We start from the raw sequence: 15802 nt of genomic DNA on the forward strand, positions 1-15802 counted from the left end.
GAAACTGAGGACTCAAGGGAAATACCTAACCTGGAGTTCTAAGAGAAGGGAGTGGCTCAAATGCAAGGCCCATATTCAAGTCTGCACCTGACCTTGTGAGTTAGGATCTCCTCCTCCTCCTCCTCCTGGCACCCAAGGCCTATCCAAAGGACCAAACCCACCTCAAGCTTTCAGCCACCCCCCCCAACCCAACTTGTGTCCCCAGGAAACAGGTAGAAGTCACATTCGTGGTAAAATAATCAGTTTTTATTTATGAAGTTTGAGGGGCTGGAGGGATAGGGGTGGGAGAAAAGAGGAGGCTCAGTAACAGCCCCTCCCTTCGTCTCACCAAGTGCATCTTTAACCACAGTGCCAGCACCTGACAGACAAGTCAGGAAAGTGGGGTCTAGACCCCGCAGCGCAGGTTTGCTGGGACAGCAACATCTGGAAGGAAGAAACCACGAAGAACCCTAAAGGACCTGACCAACCCTGCACTCCACAGAGAACCCAGGAAGACTGGGGAATTACAGTTCTGTCATTCAGAAGGAGTAGTCCAGACCCCAGCCACCTCCTCCCTCAGACCCAGGGATCCAGACCCCAGCCACCTCCTCCCTCAGAACCAGAGATCCAGACTCCAGCCTCTTCCCTCAGACCCAGGGATCCAGACTTCAGCCTCCTCTCTCAGACCCAGGGGTCCAGACCCAAGCCCTCCTCTCTCAGATCAGGGGTTCAGACTCCAGCCCTTCTCTCTCAGATCAGGAATCTAGGCCTCAGCCCTTCCTCCCTCAGATCCTTCAGATGTTGGCCTCCCCTGTCAGATCCAGAGGTCTAGGCCCCAGCCTCTGCCCTCAGACCCGAGGTCCTGGCTCCCAAGTGGCTTACCTATCTGCTTAGGCTTAGGCAAGTTCAGGTTGTTCATGACCTTGACAAACTCCTCACAGCTGAGAGTGAGCCGAGGATTCAGAGTCCGTTCTTCCTCCACAGTGGAAACTGTGAGCCCTAGTGGTGAAGGAAGGGAAAGGAAAGTGGCTGGCTCCAATGCCTTAGAACTACATTGTCTAGAACTGCCTAATAACTAGTGTCTCAGAACTACATTTCCCAGGAGACTATGGGAGGCCTTTCTAGCCATGACACTTTCCCTTGGGTTATGCACTATGGGAAATGCAGTTTCCCACAGTCCTTTGAACTTTCTTTTTTTTTTTTTTAATCTTTTTTTGTTCGTTTATTTAGTTCTTTGAACTTTCTAGATAAGGAAGTCCTGGGAAAACCCATGCCTTGCAGAATGCTAGTTGTGGAGTTCCACACACAGCCCATTCAAACCCTGGATCTTTTTGGCCCATGGAATTCTGGGACTTGTAGTCTCCATGTCCTGCAGAATGTCAATTGTAGAGTTCCTACCTCCACACAAGCCCCTCTCAAACCCTGAATCTTTTGGGCCCAATGAATTCTGGGATTTGTAGTCTTTGTGCCCTGTGAGAATTACAGGAGGTCACTTAAGCTCTTCCTCTACACACCTCCTCCAGCAAGCAAGCCCTTACCACGGTAATCGTGAGCGGGGTAGATGAGACAGTTCCCTGGAAGTGTGAAGATCTTTTCATGGACTGAGTGGTACAATGTCTTAGCACAGCCTGGGGAAGGAAAGTTCTGTGGTCAGTGGCCTTGTTCCCTTGGGAAAAGGATAGCAGGACAGAGTCACTACAGCTAAGCTCTCTACCTCTCTCTTCTGCCAATAATGCTTGTTTGTCTGGGTAGAGATGGAGAGGGAAGGGCATTCTAGGGGGTGGAATAGCACATGCAAAGAACTGAGGAACAGTGAGGTATTCATCAATCTAATTCAGGATTTAAGCAAGGTTAGAATGAGACCCTTCTCTAGGGTCTGATGGTTTTTGGTCTGTCACCCTTGGGTGCATGTCTGTAATTCCAACACTCAGGAGTCTAGAGGCAGGAAGATCAGGAATTCAAGGCCAGCCCAGCCTTCGTACCAATATCCTGCCTCAAAAAAAAAAGGCCAACCAACCAACATCAAACAAGAAAGCTATGTGAGATAGTAATTATTTGTGGTCCTAAGTTCCTCATTAAGTGGTAAGAGTTTTTTTGTTGGGGGAGGGGTATTTGTATTTAAAACACCTGCCAGCAGCCAAACCCCTGGATGTACTTGTCTCCAAACTCCAACAGCTCAACTTGAATCTAAAATCTACGTATTCATTCTCGTAGCCTATACTGAAACCCCAGACACCCATGGCCATACTGAGAGAGCTCAGGCTGGGCAAAGAAGCCAGTCACCTTGCTGGAAGTCTGTCCGCCCACACCCTCGAATCAGCAGGGCATCTCCAGTGAAGGCCATACTGTGGTCATTCAGGACAAAGGTGACACAGCCTGCAGTGTGGCCAGGGCTGGCTCGGGCCTCCAAGGCCTGACAGGAATGGAACACAAAGAGACAGTCACTGACCAGCTGCAGGTGACAACCCAGAAGTCCATTTACCCCAGATACACAGCTAGACAAAGCAAGAGAGCAATACTTGGGCTTAACATCTGTGAATCTGGACTATTGGAACTACCACTAATCAAAGCTGGGTACCTGTGGTTCACACCTGTAATCCTAGCTACTCAGGAGGCTGAGATCTGAGAATCACAGTTCAAAGCCAGCCTGGGCAGAAAAATCTATGAGACTCTTATCTCCAATTAACTAGCAAAAAGCCAGGAGTAGAGCTGTGGCTCAAATGATAGAGTGCCAGCTTTGAGTCAAAACCTTTTTTTTTTTTTTTTTTTTGTCAGACCTCAGGGCCTGAACACTGTCCCTAGGCTTCTTTTCCTCAAGGTTAGTGCTCTACCACTTAAGCCACAGCACCACTTCTGGCCTATTCTGTTTATGTGGTACTGAGGAATTGAACCCAGGGCTTCATGTATTCTAGGCAAGCACTCTACCACTAAGCCACATTCCCAGCCCTTGAGCCAAAAACAAAGAGACCAGTGGACAGGTTCTGAGTTCAAGCCCAGGACTTATACAGAAAAAGAAAGAAAGAAAGAAAGAAAGAGAAAGAAAGAGAAAGAAAGAAAGAAAGGAAGAAGGAAGGAGGGAGAAAAGAAGAAGAAGAAGAAGAAGAAGAAGAAGAAGAAGAAGAAGAAGAAGAAGAAGAAGAAGAAGAAGAAGAAGAAGAAGAAGAAGAAACATTAGCTACGTTAAAATGTCAGTAGCTAGTGAACTCCAGGAAATGATTTGAAGGTGATAATATTCTAGCATTATTTCAGTTGACTCTCGATTTGGAAATATTCCAAACAAGACATTGTGGGGAAGGGGAAGAGGAGGGCTTGGGATGGGAGGAGGCAGAGAGGAGGGGGGGGTCACCCGACATCCTTAACCCACAGCCTCCATGGTTCCTGAAACTGTTGACTGATGGATGGCCAGGGCTGCAGAAAATCCCATTTGGGCTCTGCCCCTCCTCCCTCTCTCTGCATTCTCCAACCATCTCTTTCTTTCCATGACAACACTTCAATGACATGCTACATGCCACAGCTGTCCTTTTCTTTACCCTGCTGCTTCCTGAGCAACTGAAACTACAGCCAGTCTGCTCAACAAACAAAAAGGGATCTGGGATCAGTCAGCACAAACCTCCTGCCAGGCCTGACAGTTCCCACGGCCTGCACTGCCACCTGGTGGTCATAAAGCTCATGGCAGGCAATTCGGTTTCGTGGCAGTGTTTCCTCTTGCTTCATGATTCACAAGTACTTTGGGGCTGGCACCAAAGGCTCCCATCTGTAATCCTAGCTACTCCGGAGGCTGAGATCTGAGAACTGAGCAAGGCAATGCCAAGCCAGTCCATTCAGACAAGTCCATGAGACTCTTATCTCCACTTAACTACCAAAAAATACAGAAGGGGAGCTGTGGCTCAAATGGCAGAGTGCCAGCCTTGAGCACAAAAGCTCAGGCCCCAAGTTTCAAGCCCCAAGATCAGCACACAACAGAAAAAAGAACATTGAAAACACTACTCAGAAAAAGTCAGCCACAAAAGAACACTTGTATTTTTCCATTCCTGTGGAAATTCCAGAGACTAAAAGTAGATTAAAAGTTGCCAAAAGAAAGACCAGGCATGGTGGCGCATACCTGTAATTCCAGCACTCAGAAGCCTGAGGAAGGAAGGTGATAAAAAGTCCTGTCTCAAATAAATAAATAAAAGTTGCCTAAGGCTGAGAGGGGAAAAGATGAGGCGGGGGGGGGGGGGGGTGATAGTTAAGGAATGTGGGCTTTCTTTTCTCCCTTCTTCCCTCCCCCCCTCTTTCTTTTTATTTATTTTTTATTGTGAAAATACTGTACAGAGGGGTTACAATTATATGGGCAAGATAATGAGTATATTTCTTTCTTTTTTTTTTTTTTTTTTTGGTCCGGTCATGGGAACTGAACTCAGGGCCTGGGCGCTGTCCCTCAGCTCTTCAGCTCAAGGCTAGCGCTCTACCACTTGAGCCACAGCGCCACTTCTGGCTTTTTTCTTTTTGCTTATGTGGTGCTGAGGAATCAAACCCAGGGCCTCGAGCATGCAAGGCAAGCGCTCTACCACTGAGCCACCTTCCCAGCCCCATGAGTACATTTCTTATCAAGCATTGTAGCCTCCTCCTTTGTTTCCCCTTCCCATCCCTTCCCATCCTTGCCTCACCTCCCCACCCTCTCTTTCTTCTGTGTGGGGCTTGAACTCTGGGCCTGGGCGCTGTCCCTCAGCTCTTAGGCTCAAGGTGAGTGCTCTACCACTTAAGCCACAGCACCACTTCCGGTTTTCTAGTGGTTTATTGGAAATAAGAGTCTCACGGACTTTCCTGCCTGAGCTGGCTTTGAACTGTGATCCTCAGACCTCAGCCCCCTGAGTAGCTAGGATGACAGGCGTGAGCCAGCCCCTAGCACCCAGCTACATCCTGAGTTTATTTCTAATCTTGTTCAGGGTTTTCTCAATTCAGAAAATGTTTACTAGCATCTACATGTGCCTCATACATCAATGTACAACGCACTATTTTTACCTTCTTCTAAACAAAGGCTTTTGATATTGTGGGTAAACCCTCAACCCCACACAGCCTTTATTTCCCAGAAGTGCTTTGGTCTATGTAAACTGTCCTCATTTAGCAAAACCCTCAACCGAGAGGCCAAGCGCTCGCCCTGTCACATGACATGCCATTCCCTGCCTGAGCCACACTGTCCATCTTTGGCAATTCTTGCTTGGTGCACTGTTGGGATTTGAATTCAGGACCTTGCCAGGGCTCTTGCTAAGGCAGGTGGCTGGGCCTCTCCAGCAGTGCCCAGTCCTTTCTTGGGCAATTCTGATCAACTGGTTCCCTTGCTCTCAGCACACACATCCCAACCCCCTCCATATTGCACCCAGTTACAAATTCTAGCCGGAAACCTGCTGGTTAAGACAGCAGAGAAGAGAAGACAGACCTTTCCTCTAAGAGGCCATGGGGCTGAGGCTGGGGTGAGGCTCAGGCCTGCAACATTTAAGGAAGCACGGGCTTTTGAGTGCTGACCCTGTATATCTACCACACTGTGAATAGGTGCCGCCTTAAAAGTCTTTCGAGGACTCACCCAGGTCCAGGTCAGGGGACTGTGCTTCCTTCAGCTAAGGCAGGGCTGGGTCTCTCCCTTATCCCTGGCGTGGGAGTGCACAATTCACTTTTATGGAGATGCCAGGCTGAAGAGATTGCCCCCAATGCCATAGGGAACTCAGGAGGTGTTGACTTAGGGGTTAGGCCAGAGCCACGCCTGCCTGGAGCCTCTTGTTCCAGTGCCCCACCTCGGTTCATGCTGCCCTTCTCCCAGAGATGAGGTCAGGGGTCACACCCCAACCCAGGGGACTTCGCTGCCCAGGCCCCAGTACCCATTGCCTGTAAGTTGAAAGAGTCCAGTCCACCCACCACCCACCCTCTCCTAGAATACCCCACCCTCCACTCACGAAGCGTCCAAAGCAGATGGAGTCGCCATCGTCGATGTGCAAATCAGCCTTGGCTCCGCTGAGGCGGGAGATGACCGACTGGCAGCCGGGGAGCAGCGACCTGAGAGCCCCGGAGCCTGTGATGTGGTCAGCGTGGCAATGGGTGTTCACTGCAAGACGGGCGGGCAGGCTCAGCGGGCATGGAGGGTGGGGCATGCCCAGCCCTCCTCCCTCAGACCCAGGGGTCCAGACCCCAGCCTCACTCAGATCCAGGGGTCCAGCCCCCTTCCCTCAGATCCAGAGGTCCAGCCCCCTCCCAGATCCAGGGGTCCAGCCCCCCTCCCAGATCCAGGGGCCCAGCCTCCCTCCCTCAGAGCCAGGGGTCCCCCCTCCCTCAGATCCAGGGGTCCAGCCCCCCTCCCTCAGACCCAGGGGTCCAGCCTCCCTCCCTCAGATCCAGGGGTCCAGCCCCCCTCCCAGATCCAGGGGCCCAGCCTCCCTCCCTCAGAGCCAGGGGTCCAGCACCCTCCCTTAGGCCCAGGGGTCCAGCCCCCCTCCCTCAGACCCAGGGGTCCAGCCCCCCTCCCTCAGATCCAGGGGTCCAGCCCCCCTCCCTTAGGCCCAGGGGTCCAGCCCCCCTCCCTCAGATCCAGGGGTCCAGCCCCCCTCCCTCAGTCCCAGGGTCCAGGCCACGCGGCTCCCACCCGCCCCCACACACCCAGGCGGGCCCCCCCCACGAACCCGCATACAGCAGCCGCAGCCCCAGTTCCTTCACCAGCTGGGCATCGCGGCCGGCGGTGTCCAGCACCGGGTCGATGAGCACGGCCTCGCGCGCCTCGCGGTCGCCCAGCAGGTAGGTGTAGGTGCAGCTCTTGGGCTCAAACATCTGGGAGGGGATGGCGGGGGGGGGGGGGAGGAGAGGAACACGGTGAGAGCGCAGGGCCTGACTCCCGCCCCCGGGGCCCGGGGTACACCCGGACACCCAGAAGCAGCGCCCCGCCCGCCCTCGGCAGCGCGGGGTCCCCCATCCTCCTCCCCGAGCTCGGGAATTCCGCCTTCCTAGCCCACACGGCAGCGTCCCGCACCTCGGTCTCGTAACGGAGCCAGAAGCTCGGTCTCCACCCCGCAAAGCCCCGGGGTCCCCCAGATCGTCTCCCCTTTGAAGGACCCAGAGCCCCAGCCCCGAACCCCACTCCCCACCCGGAACGTTGAGGCGTTGGACCCCTCGGGAGCGTCCTCTCCTCAAGGACTCGGGCGCTCCGCCCTTCCCGCCGCCGGGGCCCACCGCCCCGCCTCCCGGCCAGGCACCCGCCGGTCCCCCGTACCTGCCGCAGGAGGAGCGGGGCTCCGGCCCCGCAGCCCTGGCTCAGCTGCCTCCGGGCGGCCCTGAGGGCCGCGCCCGCCATCGCGCCCACGACCCGACTGCGCCCGGGCTGAGCCGGACGCGCGCCGCCGGACTCAGGGGCGGGGCCGGCGCGGGGCGGGGCGGGGCCAGCCGGGAGGGGCGGGGCCGGCCTTAAAGGGGCCGCGCGGTCCCAGTCAGCAGAGAGGGGGGTGGGGGGGTCTTGCTAAGGCGGTGCTGTCACAAATCAGGAAACATGGCCAGTGAAGAAAGGGTCCTGGGCAACCTGGACAGACAGACAGACTAGACAGACACATAAGGAGCCGATGGTGTAGAAAGACAGACAGAAAGAAACCCTGGCCAGAGAGAGAGAATTTGTTTTGTCAGTTTTGGGGCTTGAACTCAGGGCCTGGATGCTGTCCCCAGAGCTCTTTTTGCTCAAGACTAGCACTCTACCACTTTGAGCGAGGTGCTCAGATTTCAGCCTCCTGAGTAGTTACCACTTCGTTCAAGGTCACTAGTCTTCAGTGGGACTGTGGTGGATGTCTGGTTACAGAACAACTTATTCCATCCAAAGATTCCTCTTTTTTCTTTTTTTCCTTTTTTTTTTTTTGGTCTGAGGCCAGGACTGGAATGTAGTATCTGAGGTTGCTTTCATTGGCAGGCACTCTATAACCTGAGGCAGGTTTCCAACCCCTTTTTTCTCTTTTTCTGTTTGTCCAAGATTGGGACCAGAACTTGCTACTTGATGCTTTTGTTCTTTCGCTGGGTGTTCTACCCACTGAGTCACACTTCCAACCCCAAGATTCTGATTTTTTTTTTAATTTTTGTTTGTACTAGTACTGGGGCTAAAACTCAGGGCCTGGGGGCTTTTGCTTGGCTTTTTCACTCAAGGTGATGCTCTACCATTTGAACCACAACTTTCAGGTTTTTGGTGGTTAACTGAAGATAAGAGTCTCATGGACGGTTCTGGGAAGGTGGCTCAGTGGTAGAGCACTTGCCTTGCATGCCCGAGGCCCTGGGTTCGATTCCTCAGCACCACATAAGCAAAAAGAAAAAAGCTGGAAGTGGCGCTGTGGCTCAAGTGGTAGAGCACTAGCCTTGAGCTGAACAGCTGAGGGACAGCACGCAGGCCCAGAGTTCAGGCCCCATGACCGGACCCCCCCCCCAAAAAAAAAATAGAGTCTCAAGGACTTTCCTGCTCAGGCTGGCTTCAAACCTTAATCAGCAGATCTCAGCCTAGGATTGTAAGCAGGAGCTGTCAGAGCCCAGCTTGGAATGGGCCTTTTAAAATGTCAGTGAGGGGGCTGGGAAGGTGGCTCAGTGGTAGAGTGCTTGCCTAGCATGCATGAAGCCCTAGGGTTTGATTCCTCAGTACCACATAAACAGAAAAAGACAGAAGTGGTGCTGTGGTTCAAGTGGTAGTGTGCTAGCCTTGAATAAAAGAAGCTTAGGAACAATGCCCAAGCCCTGAGTTCAAGCCCTAGGACTGGCAAAAAAAAAAAAAAAAAAAATGTCAGTGATCAGCACTGGGTTCAATCCCAGTTCAGAGAGACACAGAGAGAAAGACAGGAAGTTTAAAAAGTCTTACCACTAGGGCAATGTGTAAACTGTGTTTAATCACAATTCAAACAAACCGAAGGCAATAAAAAGATATTGGTGGAAGATAGTACCTGGCACTGAGCTGTAGGCTCATTTGGGAGGAGTGGATGGAACTATAGACCATTGTTGACCTTAGCCAATGCCCTCTTCCTCTGTGTGTGTGTGTGTGTGTGTGTGTGTGTGTGTGTGTGTGTGTGTGAATATGTGTGTGTGTGTGTGTGTGTGTTGCTGGGGATGGAACCCAGGACATCCTGTCTACCAATGAGAAATGGCCCCAGACCCACTTCTTATGTTTAAAACCCTCCTGTGGTTTTTTCACTCCACTTCAGACCTCAGATTCTACTCCCTATAAGGCTCTGTCTTTCTTGCAGTTGATTCTTGAAAGTGCTCATTCAGCACAAAGTTACTAAATATCTATTATTTGATAAGCCCTGCCAGGATAAACCTGGATTGTGAGGACAGAAAGAAAAATAAGATAGCTAAACTGGCTGGAATGTATCCACCACCGAGGAATGGAGGGAAGGATGGCCTGGGGAAGCCTTTGTTTGAGCTCTGAAGGGAGAGTCCCATAAGCAAAGAAATGGAGGAGGGGCTTCCGGGAGAAAGGGAATAGCCAGTGCAAAGGCCCTGAGGCATGCTAGAGCACTGAAACTTCCATGAACTGGAAGACCAAAGGACCTGAGTCTGCTAGGGCATGGTGGGAAAGGTTTCTTAAACACAGCATGGTCCTTCCCATCCTGAGACCTGTTCAGTTGACCCTGAGGTCTACTTCACCTCCCTTTACCAAAAATAATATGATATCTTGGCACCAGTGGCTGGTATCTGTAATCTTTTTTTTTTTTTTTCTCATCATAGAGCTTGAATTCAAGGCCTGGGCGCTGTCCCTGAGCCCCTTTGTGCTCAAGGCTAGTGCTCTACCACTTGAGCTACAGCACCACTTCTGATTTTTTCTGAGTAGTTTATTAGAAATAAGAGTCCCACAGACTTTTCTGTCTCTGGTTGGCTTTTTATTTTATTTTTTTACTTTTTTGCTAGTCCTGGGGTTTACACTCGGGGCCTGGTTGCTGTCCCTGAGCTTCTTTTTTCTTTTGGGGGGGGGGGTCCTGTCGTGGGGCCTGAACTCTGGGCCTGGGCGCTGTCTCTCAGCAATTCAGCTCAAAGCTAGTGCTCTACTACTTGAGCCACAGTGCCAGTTCCGGCTTTTTTCTTTTTGCTTATATGGTGCCGAGGAATCAAACCCAGGGCCTTAGGCATGCAAGGCAAGCGCTCTACCACTGAACCATCTTCCCAGCCCCTGTCCCTGAGCTTCTTTTGCTCAAGGCTAGCACTCTACCACAGCGCCACTTCCAACTTTTTCTGTGTATGTAGTACTGAGGAATCGAACCCAGGGCTTCATGCATGCTAGGCAAGCACTGTACCACCTAGCCACATTCCCAGTGCCCTGTGGTTGGCTTTGAACCATGATACTCAGATCTCAGCCACCTGAGTAGCTAAGATGACAGGCGTGAACCATTGGTGCCCTGCTGCATCTGTAATCTTAAATACTCAGGAGGCTAAAATCTGAGGATTCTGGGTCAAAGCCAGCCTGGGCAAGAAAATCTATGAGCCGGGCACTGGTGGCTCACGCCTGTAATCCTAGCTGCTCAGGAGGCTGAGATCTGAGGATCGCGGTTCAAAGCCAGCCGGGCCAGGAGAGACCATGAGACTCCTATCTCCAATAAACCACCAAAAAACCGGAAGTGGTGCTGTGGCTCAAGTGGTAGAGCACTAGCCTTGAGCTGAAGAGCTGAGGGACAGCGCCCAGGCCCAGAGTTCAAGCCCCACGGCCGACCAAAAAAAAAAAAAAAAAAAAAAAAGAAAAGAAAATCTATGAGATTCTTATCTCCAATTAGCCAGCAAAAAGTCAGGAGTGGAGCTGTGGTTCAAGTGGCAGAGCACTAGCCTTGAGCAAAAAAGCTAAAGGACAAAGCCTGGCGTGGCTCATGCCTGTAATCCTAGCTACTCAAGAGGCTGAGATCTGAGGATCACAGTTCAAAGCCAGCTGGGGCAGAAAACTCTGTAACACTCTTATCTCCAGTAAGCCACTAGAAAACCAGAAGTGGCGCTGTGGCTCAAGGGGTAGAGCGGGGACAGTGCCCAAGCCCAGAGTTCAAGCCCCATGAGCAACAAAAAAAAAGAAAAAGAAAAAAAAGCTAAAGGGTGGCACCCAGGACCTGAGTTCAAGTCCAGGACTCACACACACACACACACACACACAGAATATTCACATAATTTATTGAGCCAGTTAAGACAGTGGCAGAGCTGGATATTGATGGCTAATGCCTGTCATCTGAGCTATTCAGGAGGCTGCCATCTGAGGATCTCAGTTTGAAGCCAGCCCAGGCAGGAAAAGTCGGTGACACTCTTATCTCCAATGAACCAACCGAAAAAGAAAACTGGAAGTGGTGCTGTGGCTGAAAGTGTAGAGAGCTAGCCTTGAGCTGAAGAGCTCAGGGACAGTGCCCAGGCCCAGAGTTCAAGCCCCATGACTGACAACACACACACACACACACACACACAACCCCAACCAAACAAAAAACAAACAGGAAAAACGTAAAACAACAGTGTCAGAAGCAAAAGTCCAAAGCAGCTATGTGTAGGACATTTAGTTCTAGAACCCAAATAACCCCACCAAATAACTTGTGACTCCCAGGTCATCAGGCTGGAACTCTGGAGCTCCACCCATGCAGAATGGTCATTCTGGCCTAGGGCAGGGCCTTGCACCGTCGCTGGTTGGGCACAATGCAGGGCGGCTTGCCACTGGAGGCCTGGCACCAGAGAATGTACATAGGCACCTGGGGCCAGCCAGGCCAGGCCCAGGAGGAGGCCCGCAAAGGGGAGGGGCGGGGCCTGAGAATGCTGAGACATCCAATGGTGAAGCGCGCCAGGGTGCTATGCAAATACCGTGCCTGTCATTGGCTGCCAGCCCACACCAGAGTCCCATCCCCACCCTCGCGCGAGGAAATGGTCAGACTAGCTGCAAATGAATTGCTTGAGGACTAAGCATTGGCAGCAAATGCCTCTGTGAGGGGGTGTGTCTGTCTGTCTGTGTCTGTCTGCGTTCTTTTTTTTTTTTTGTCGGTCATGGGGCTTGAAGTCAGGGCCTGGGCGCTGTCCGTGAGCTTTTGTCCTCAAGTTCCACACTCTACCACTTGAGCCACGGCTCCACTTCTGATCGTTTGCTGGTTTAACTGGAGATAAGAGTCTCATGGACTTTCATCCCCAGGCAGGAAGCTAGCCTTCTCACCTGCGCCTGGCTGTGAGATTTTTTTTTCTTTTAATTCCACACCCCGACTCCATCCCCAGATAAGAAACTCAGGCTCCCCTTGGAATTCCAAAAAGAGAGAGAAGTGCAAAAGAGAGATCAGGAGCTCTCGAAGCACCGTGGGTCCCGGGACTCCAGTCAGCTTCCGTAGACACCCCCACCCCGGCCGTGCACTCTCCTGCGGTCCTCGGGCTGGTAGCTCAGCCCAGGCTCGCGCACTCCACACCCAGGTGCCTCCACCCCACCTTCCACGCTGGACGCCCCTGCGCATGCGTGCCAACGCCCCCTCAGCCCGGAGTGGGAGGAGGGCATGGGAGTAAGGCCGGGCGACCCGCTGCAGGCCGAGCTACCGCTACCCCCGCCCGAGTCCCCGGTCCCCCGGAGGCGCAGAGCTGGGTGCGGCCGTTGGGCAGCAGCGCCTGCGTGGCCCGGGGCAGGAGGGCCCCGCCCCCAAGGAGGGGCCGAGCCGCAGGTGCGGAGCGCGTGGCGGGTCCCGGAGCCAACGTTTCGGTCTACGGGAAATGGATTTGGGTCTGGGGAGTGCTCCGATTCGGGGGGGCGCGGGATGCATTGGGGCCCGAATGCCTCTATTCGGATGGGGGCATTAAAGTCGCAGACGCCTGGTTCCCACCAGGGAAAACTAAGTCTATTAGAGAAAGGGGAGGGGCTCTGGATTACTACGCACGCCATGTTCCTTTTGCGTCTTTCTCTAAGTGTCCTGTCTCTCCCCCTCGGCCTCAGCGCCATCCCAGGGATGAAATTTTGGGGCAAGAAGGGCGCAATTGGGGAGGCGTCCATGGGTGGAGGAAGCTCAGCCCATAAGCTCCGTTAAGCCGCCGCTCCAGTGAGGCCCGCCCACCTAGTGCATAGACCACGCCCCCTGGACCCAGATGCAAAGGACCCGCCCACCACACCCTAAGACCCGCCCACCCCGCCTGAAGACCCGCCCACTCCCCTCGGAGGCCCACCTACCTCGCCCGAAGGTCCGCCCACCATGATTTTTAAGGCTCTCCCCTGGACCTTCCAGGCAAAGCATTAGAACTTTGGTCTGTTTGGTTCAGCTCCGTTTATCCCGGTTTCCGAGTTGTCGACCTCCTCCGTAAGAGAGGCCCCGCCCACCCCGCCTGGAATTCAGGCCCTGGGTGTAGCCAAGACCGCCTTCTCCAATTTGCATAACCACGCCCACCGAACGTGGCCCCGCCTCCACGTGGATGGGCCCTGCTCCTAAACGTCCTGATCCCTGAGCCTAGACTCCCCCAGCCTCACCCCATGAGCCCGGGCTCAAGTGCTGCCCGGAATCACACTGGGGGGGGGGAGGCAGGAGGTGGTGAAAGTTGATGCCTCTTTCTGGGAGGATTTCGGGATGATCACGGATGCTAGAAATGGACACCTTGGTACAATGTGTGGAAGGGAGGGGGGGGAACCTTTGACAGCTTTGGGGACCCAGGAAGGAACCCCATTTGGAACTCCTCAAGACATTCCATACAGGGTGAGGGGGAAGCAGAGAGGACGCTTTGGGGGACTGGGGATAACTGCTGTACAGGAACTCAGTTAGGAGTACAGTTGATGGCCCCTCTGCTGTGTTTCTTCATCAGTTTCCTGATTCTGTGCCCTCCTCCTACCTTCCCTCAGATGTGCACATATATCTACCATATGTGGGGTCAAGAACATGGAGTCATCTAAAAACCATATGACAAATTAAGAAGAGGTCCTTTGTTTCTTGAGTCCTGTTTACTTTGTCATATCTCATTATGTTTTGAATTTAACATCCACATATCAGGGAAATCATATGCCATTTGTGTCTCTGATCTTGGCTTAATTTGCTCAACATGGCTTGTTCTAGTTCCATCCATTTCCCTGAGAATGCCATTATTTTGTTCTTTCTATTGGCTGCATAATATTCCATTGTATATAGATACAATTTTGGACCCATTCATCTGTGGTGGGGCATCTGGGTTGTTTCCCTATCTTGGCTATTGTGAACAGTGCAGCAATGAACAAGAGGTGCATGTGTCCTTGTATCCTGGTTCCTGTTGCTCAGGGTAGATGCCTAGGAGTGGTATAGCTGGGTCATAGGGGAGGTCTATATTTAGCTTTCTGAGGTACCTCCAGACTTTTCCAGAGTGGTTGTATTAGTTTACATTCCCACCAGCAGTCTTGCACAAAACTTTTAAAGGCAAAGACCATATAACCAGTGTGAGAAATTAAACCTAACAAAAGTGTTACACATAGGCAAAGCAAACTACCCAGGGGAACAATCCAGGGCCATCAGGACCCTGATTATCTAGGGGAAGCAAGACTTTCCTGGAGCTCAACAACTCAGGACACATCTGCAATCCACAGAATGTCCTATCACCTCTAGTTCTGAGAGTCCCCATCTTCTATTAAGACGCCAAGATGGCATTACTTAGATTTACTGTCCATAGTTAAATACTTCATGTGCTAGCATACTTTTGAGGAGCGCCTCCAACATTGAGTTAGCAGGAGGAGGACTAGACCAAGATGGCTGGCCGCTTCTTCCTGTCCCCCCCAGGTCCCCAGCAGGCCCTGGTAGAGAAGCCCAGCCCGTCATTGGCTGCAGCGCCAGCTCCCGGGTCCCCCTTGTTTAAGGGGGATGCCCCCCAGGACTTGCTGGTTCCCCCTGCTCCAGGGCTCACACTGTTGCCCTGTGAGGCCTTCTCCTACCCGTCAAGCTGGCTGCCCACTGCCTGTTCCATGACCCTTCCACCCCGCCAGGCAGCTAGGACAGTGGCCAGCACAAACCTGTGGCCAGAGACGTCTCCCGTGAGTTCACCGGGGTACAGGGAGTGAGCACCAGGGAGGCACACACCCTGCCAGCTCCCATCAATAAAGCAGTGGGCTTTCTAAACCTGCCTGTGGGCATTGGCCTCTCTCTGCAGGGCAGACACTGGCTTTCATACAGGGCTGGCCTCAAGGCTGAAGAACTGTGCTCATCCCGAGGGGCAGAGTTAATGCTGGGTAAACCAACAGCCCAGGAACTGTGGCCACATGGTCCTGAGCTCTGCTTCTCCTCACCGCTTTACCTGGCCAAGGTGGAAGGGCTGGCAGTATTCAGGGCTGGTGAGGAAGGTGGGCATACATTTAACTTGGCATCTCCATCTTGGTTCCCTGTGACTGGAGTTGAGACATTTAAAGCACACGCACTGGCTTCTTTCTATAAGCGCATGCTGGTGAGGTTGCTCACTGTCTGGTGGATGGTGTGGCCAAGAACTGTCAGGAGTCCTGTGCCCATCAACAGGGGTACCTAGCCGGAACACAGCCAGTGCTACAGTGACGTGGAGAGTCCTGACCCCCACTGGGGGGGCGGGGAAGGGCGGACACAGAGTCCATCTAAAAACCCAGACCCAGACCTGCTCCGCAGTTTGGGGGTCTTGGGGTGGCCTTGGCGCTCCTCTGCACACACAGCCCATCTGTGAGCCGGGGTGTGGTAGAGGAGTATAGGGAGGGGCTGGCACCTTCCTTCCCCCACTCTCTAGTGGGGATGAGCTGGCAGAGGATGGCTGCATGGGACACAGTGGTGCAGATAGACGTGGTCCAGGTAGGACAGTGGGCACAAGCAGGTGGTGGCCAAAATCAAGTCACAAGCCATGTCCCTTACAAGTGGCTCACGCCTGTAATCCTAGCTACTCAGGAGGCTGAGATCTG

The 15802-nt window shown here is 53.0% G+C and overlaps 1 protein-coding gene across 1 annotated transcript; it reads right to left on the reverse strand.

The window, feature by feature from the left end:
- Window positions 1–224: 224 nt before the first annotated feature.
- On the reverse strand, window positions 225–7321 carry LOC138813644 (persulfide dioxygenase ETHE1, mitochondrial-like). Its single transcript, XM_070002046.1, has 7 exons — window positions 7214–7321; window positions 6630–6774; window positions 5910–6058; window positions 2263–2392; window positions 1518–1607; window positions 862–978; window positions 225–423 (listed from the first exon to the last, which is right to left on the reverse strand). Exons 1-7 carry the CDS (start codon window positions 7292–7294, stop codon window positions 386–388), a joined length of 750 nt encoding a protein of 249 aa, XP_069858147.1. The 5' UTR covers window positions 7295–7321; the 3' UTR covers window positions 225–385.
- Window positions 7322–15802: the final 8481 nt, after the last annotated feature.

Source organism: Dipodomys merriami, unplaced genomic scaffold (assembly GCF_024711535.1).
Source record: "Dipodomys merriami isolate MVZ:Mamm:240054 unplaced genomic scaffold, mDipMer1.0.p SCAF_106, whole genome shotgun sequence".
In the NCBI taxonomy this organism is placed as follows: domain Eukaryota; kingdom Metazoa; phylum Chordata; class Mammalia; order Rodentia; family Heteromyidae; genus Dipodomys; species Dipodomys merriami.

Excerpts from the sequence above, each read along its gene's own strand:
- LOC138813644 (XM_070002046.1), bottom strand. The coding sequence starts at position 7,294 with ATGGCGGGCGCGGCCCTCAGGGCCGCCCGGAGGCAGCTGAGCCAGGGC. Across the intron at positions 6,059-6,629 it reads GCTGCGGCTGCTGTATGCGG|TGAACACCCATTGCCACGCT; the intron begins GTTCGTGGGGGG and ends CCCGTCTTGCAG. Across the intron at positions 1,608-2,262 it reads GCGGACAGACTTCCAGCAAG|GCTGTGCTAAGACATTGTAC; the intron begins GTGACTGGCTTC and ends TTCCTTCCCCAG.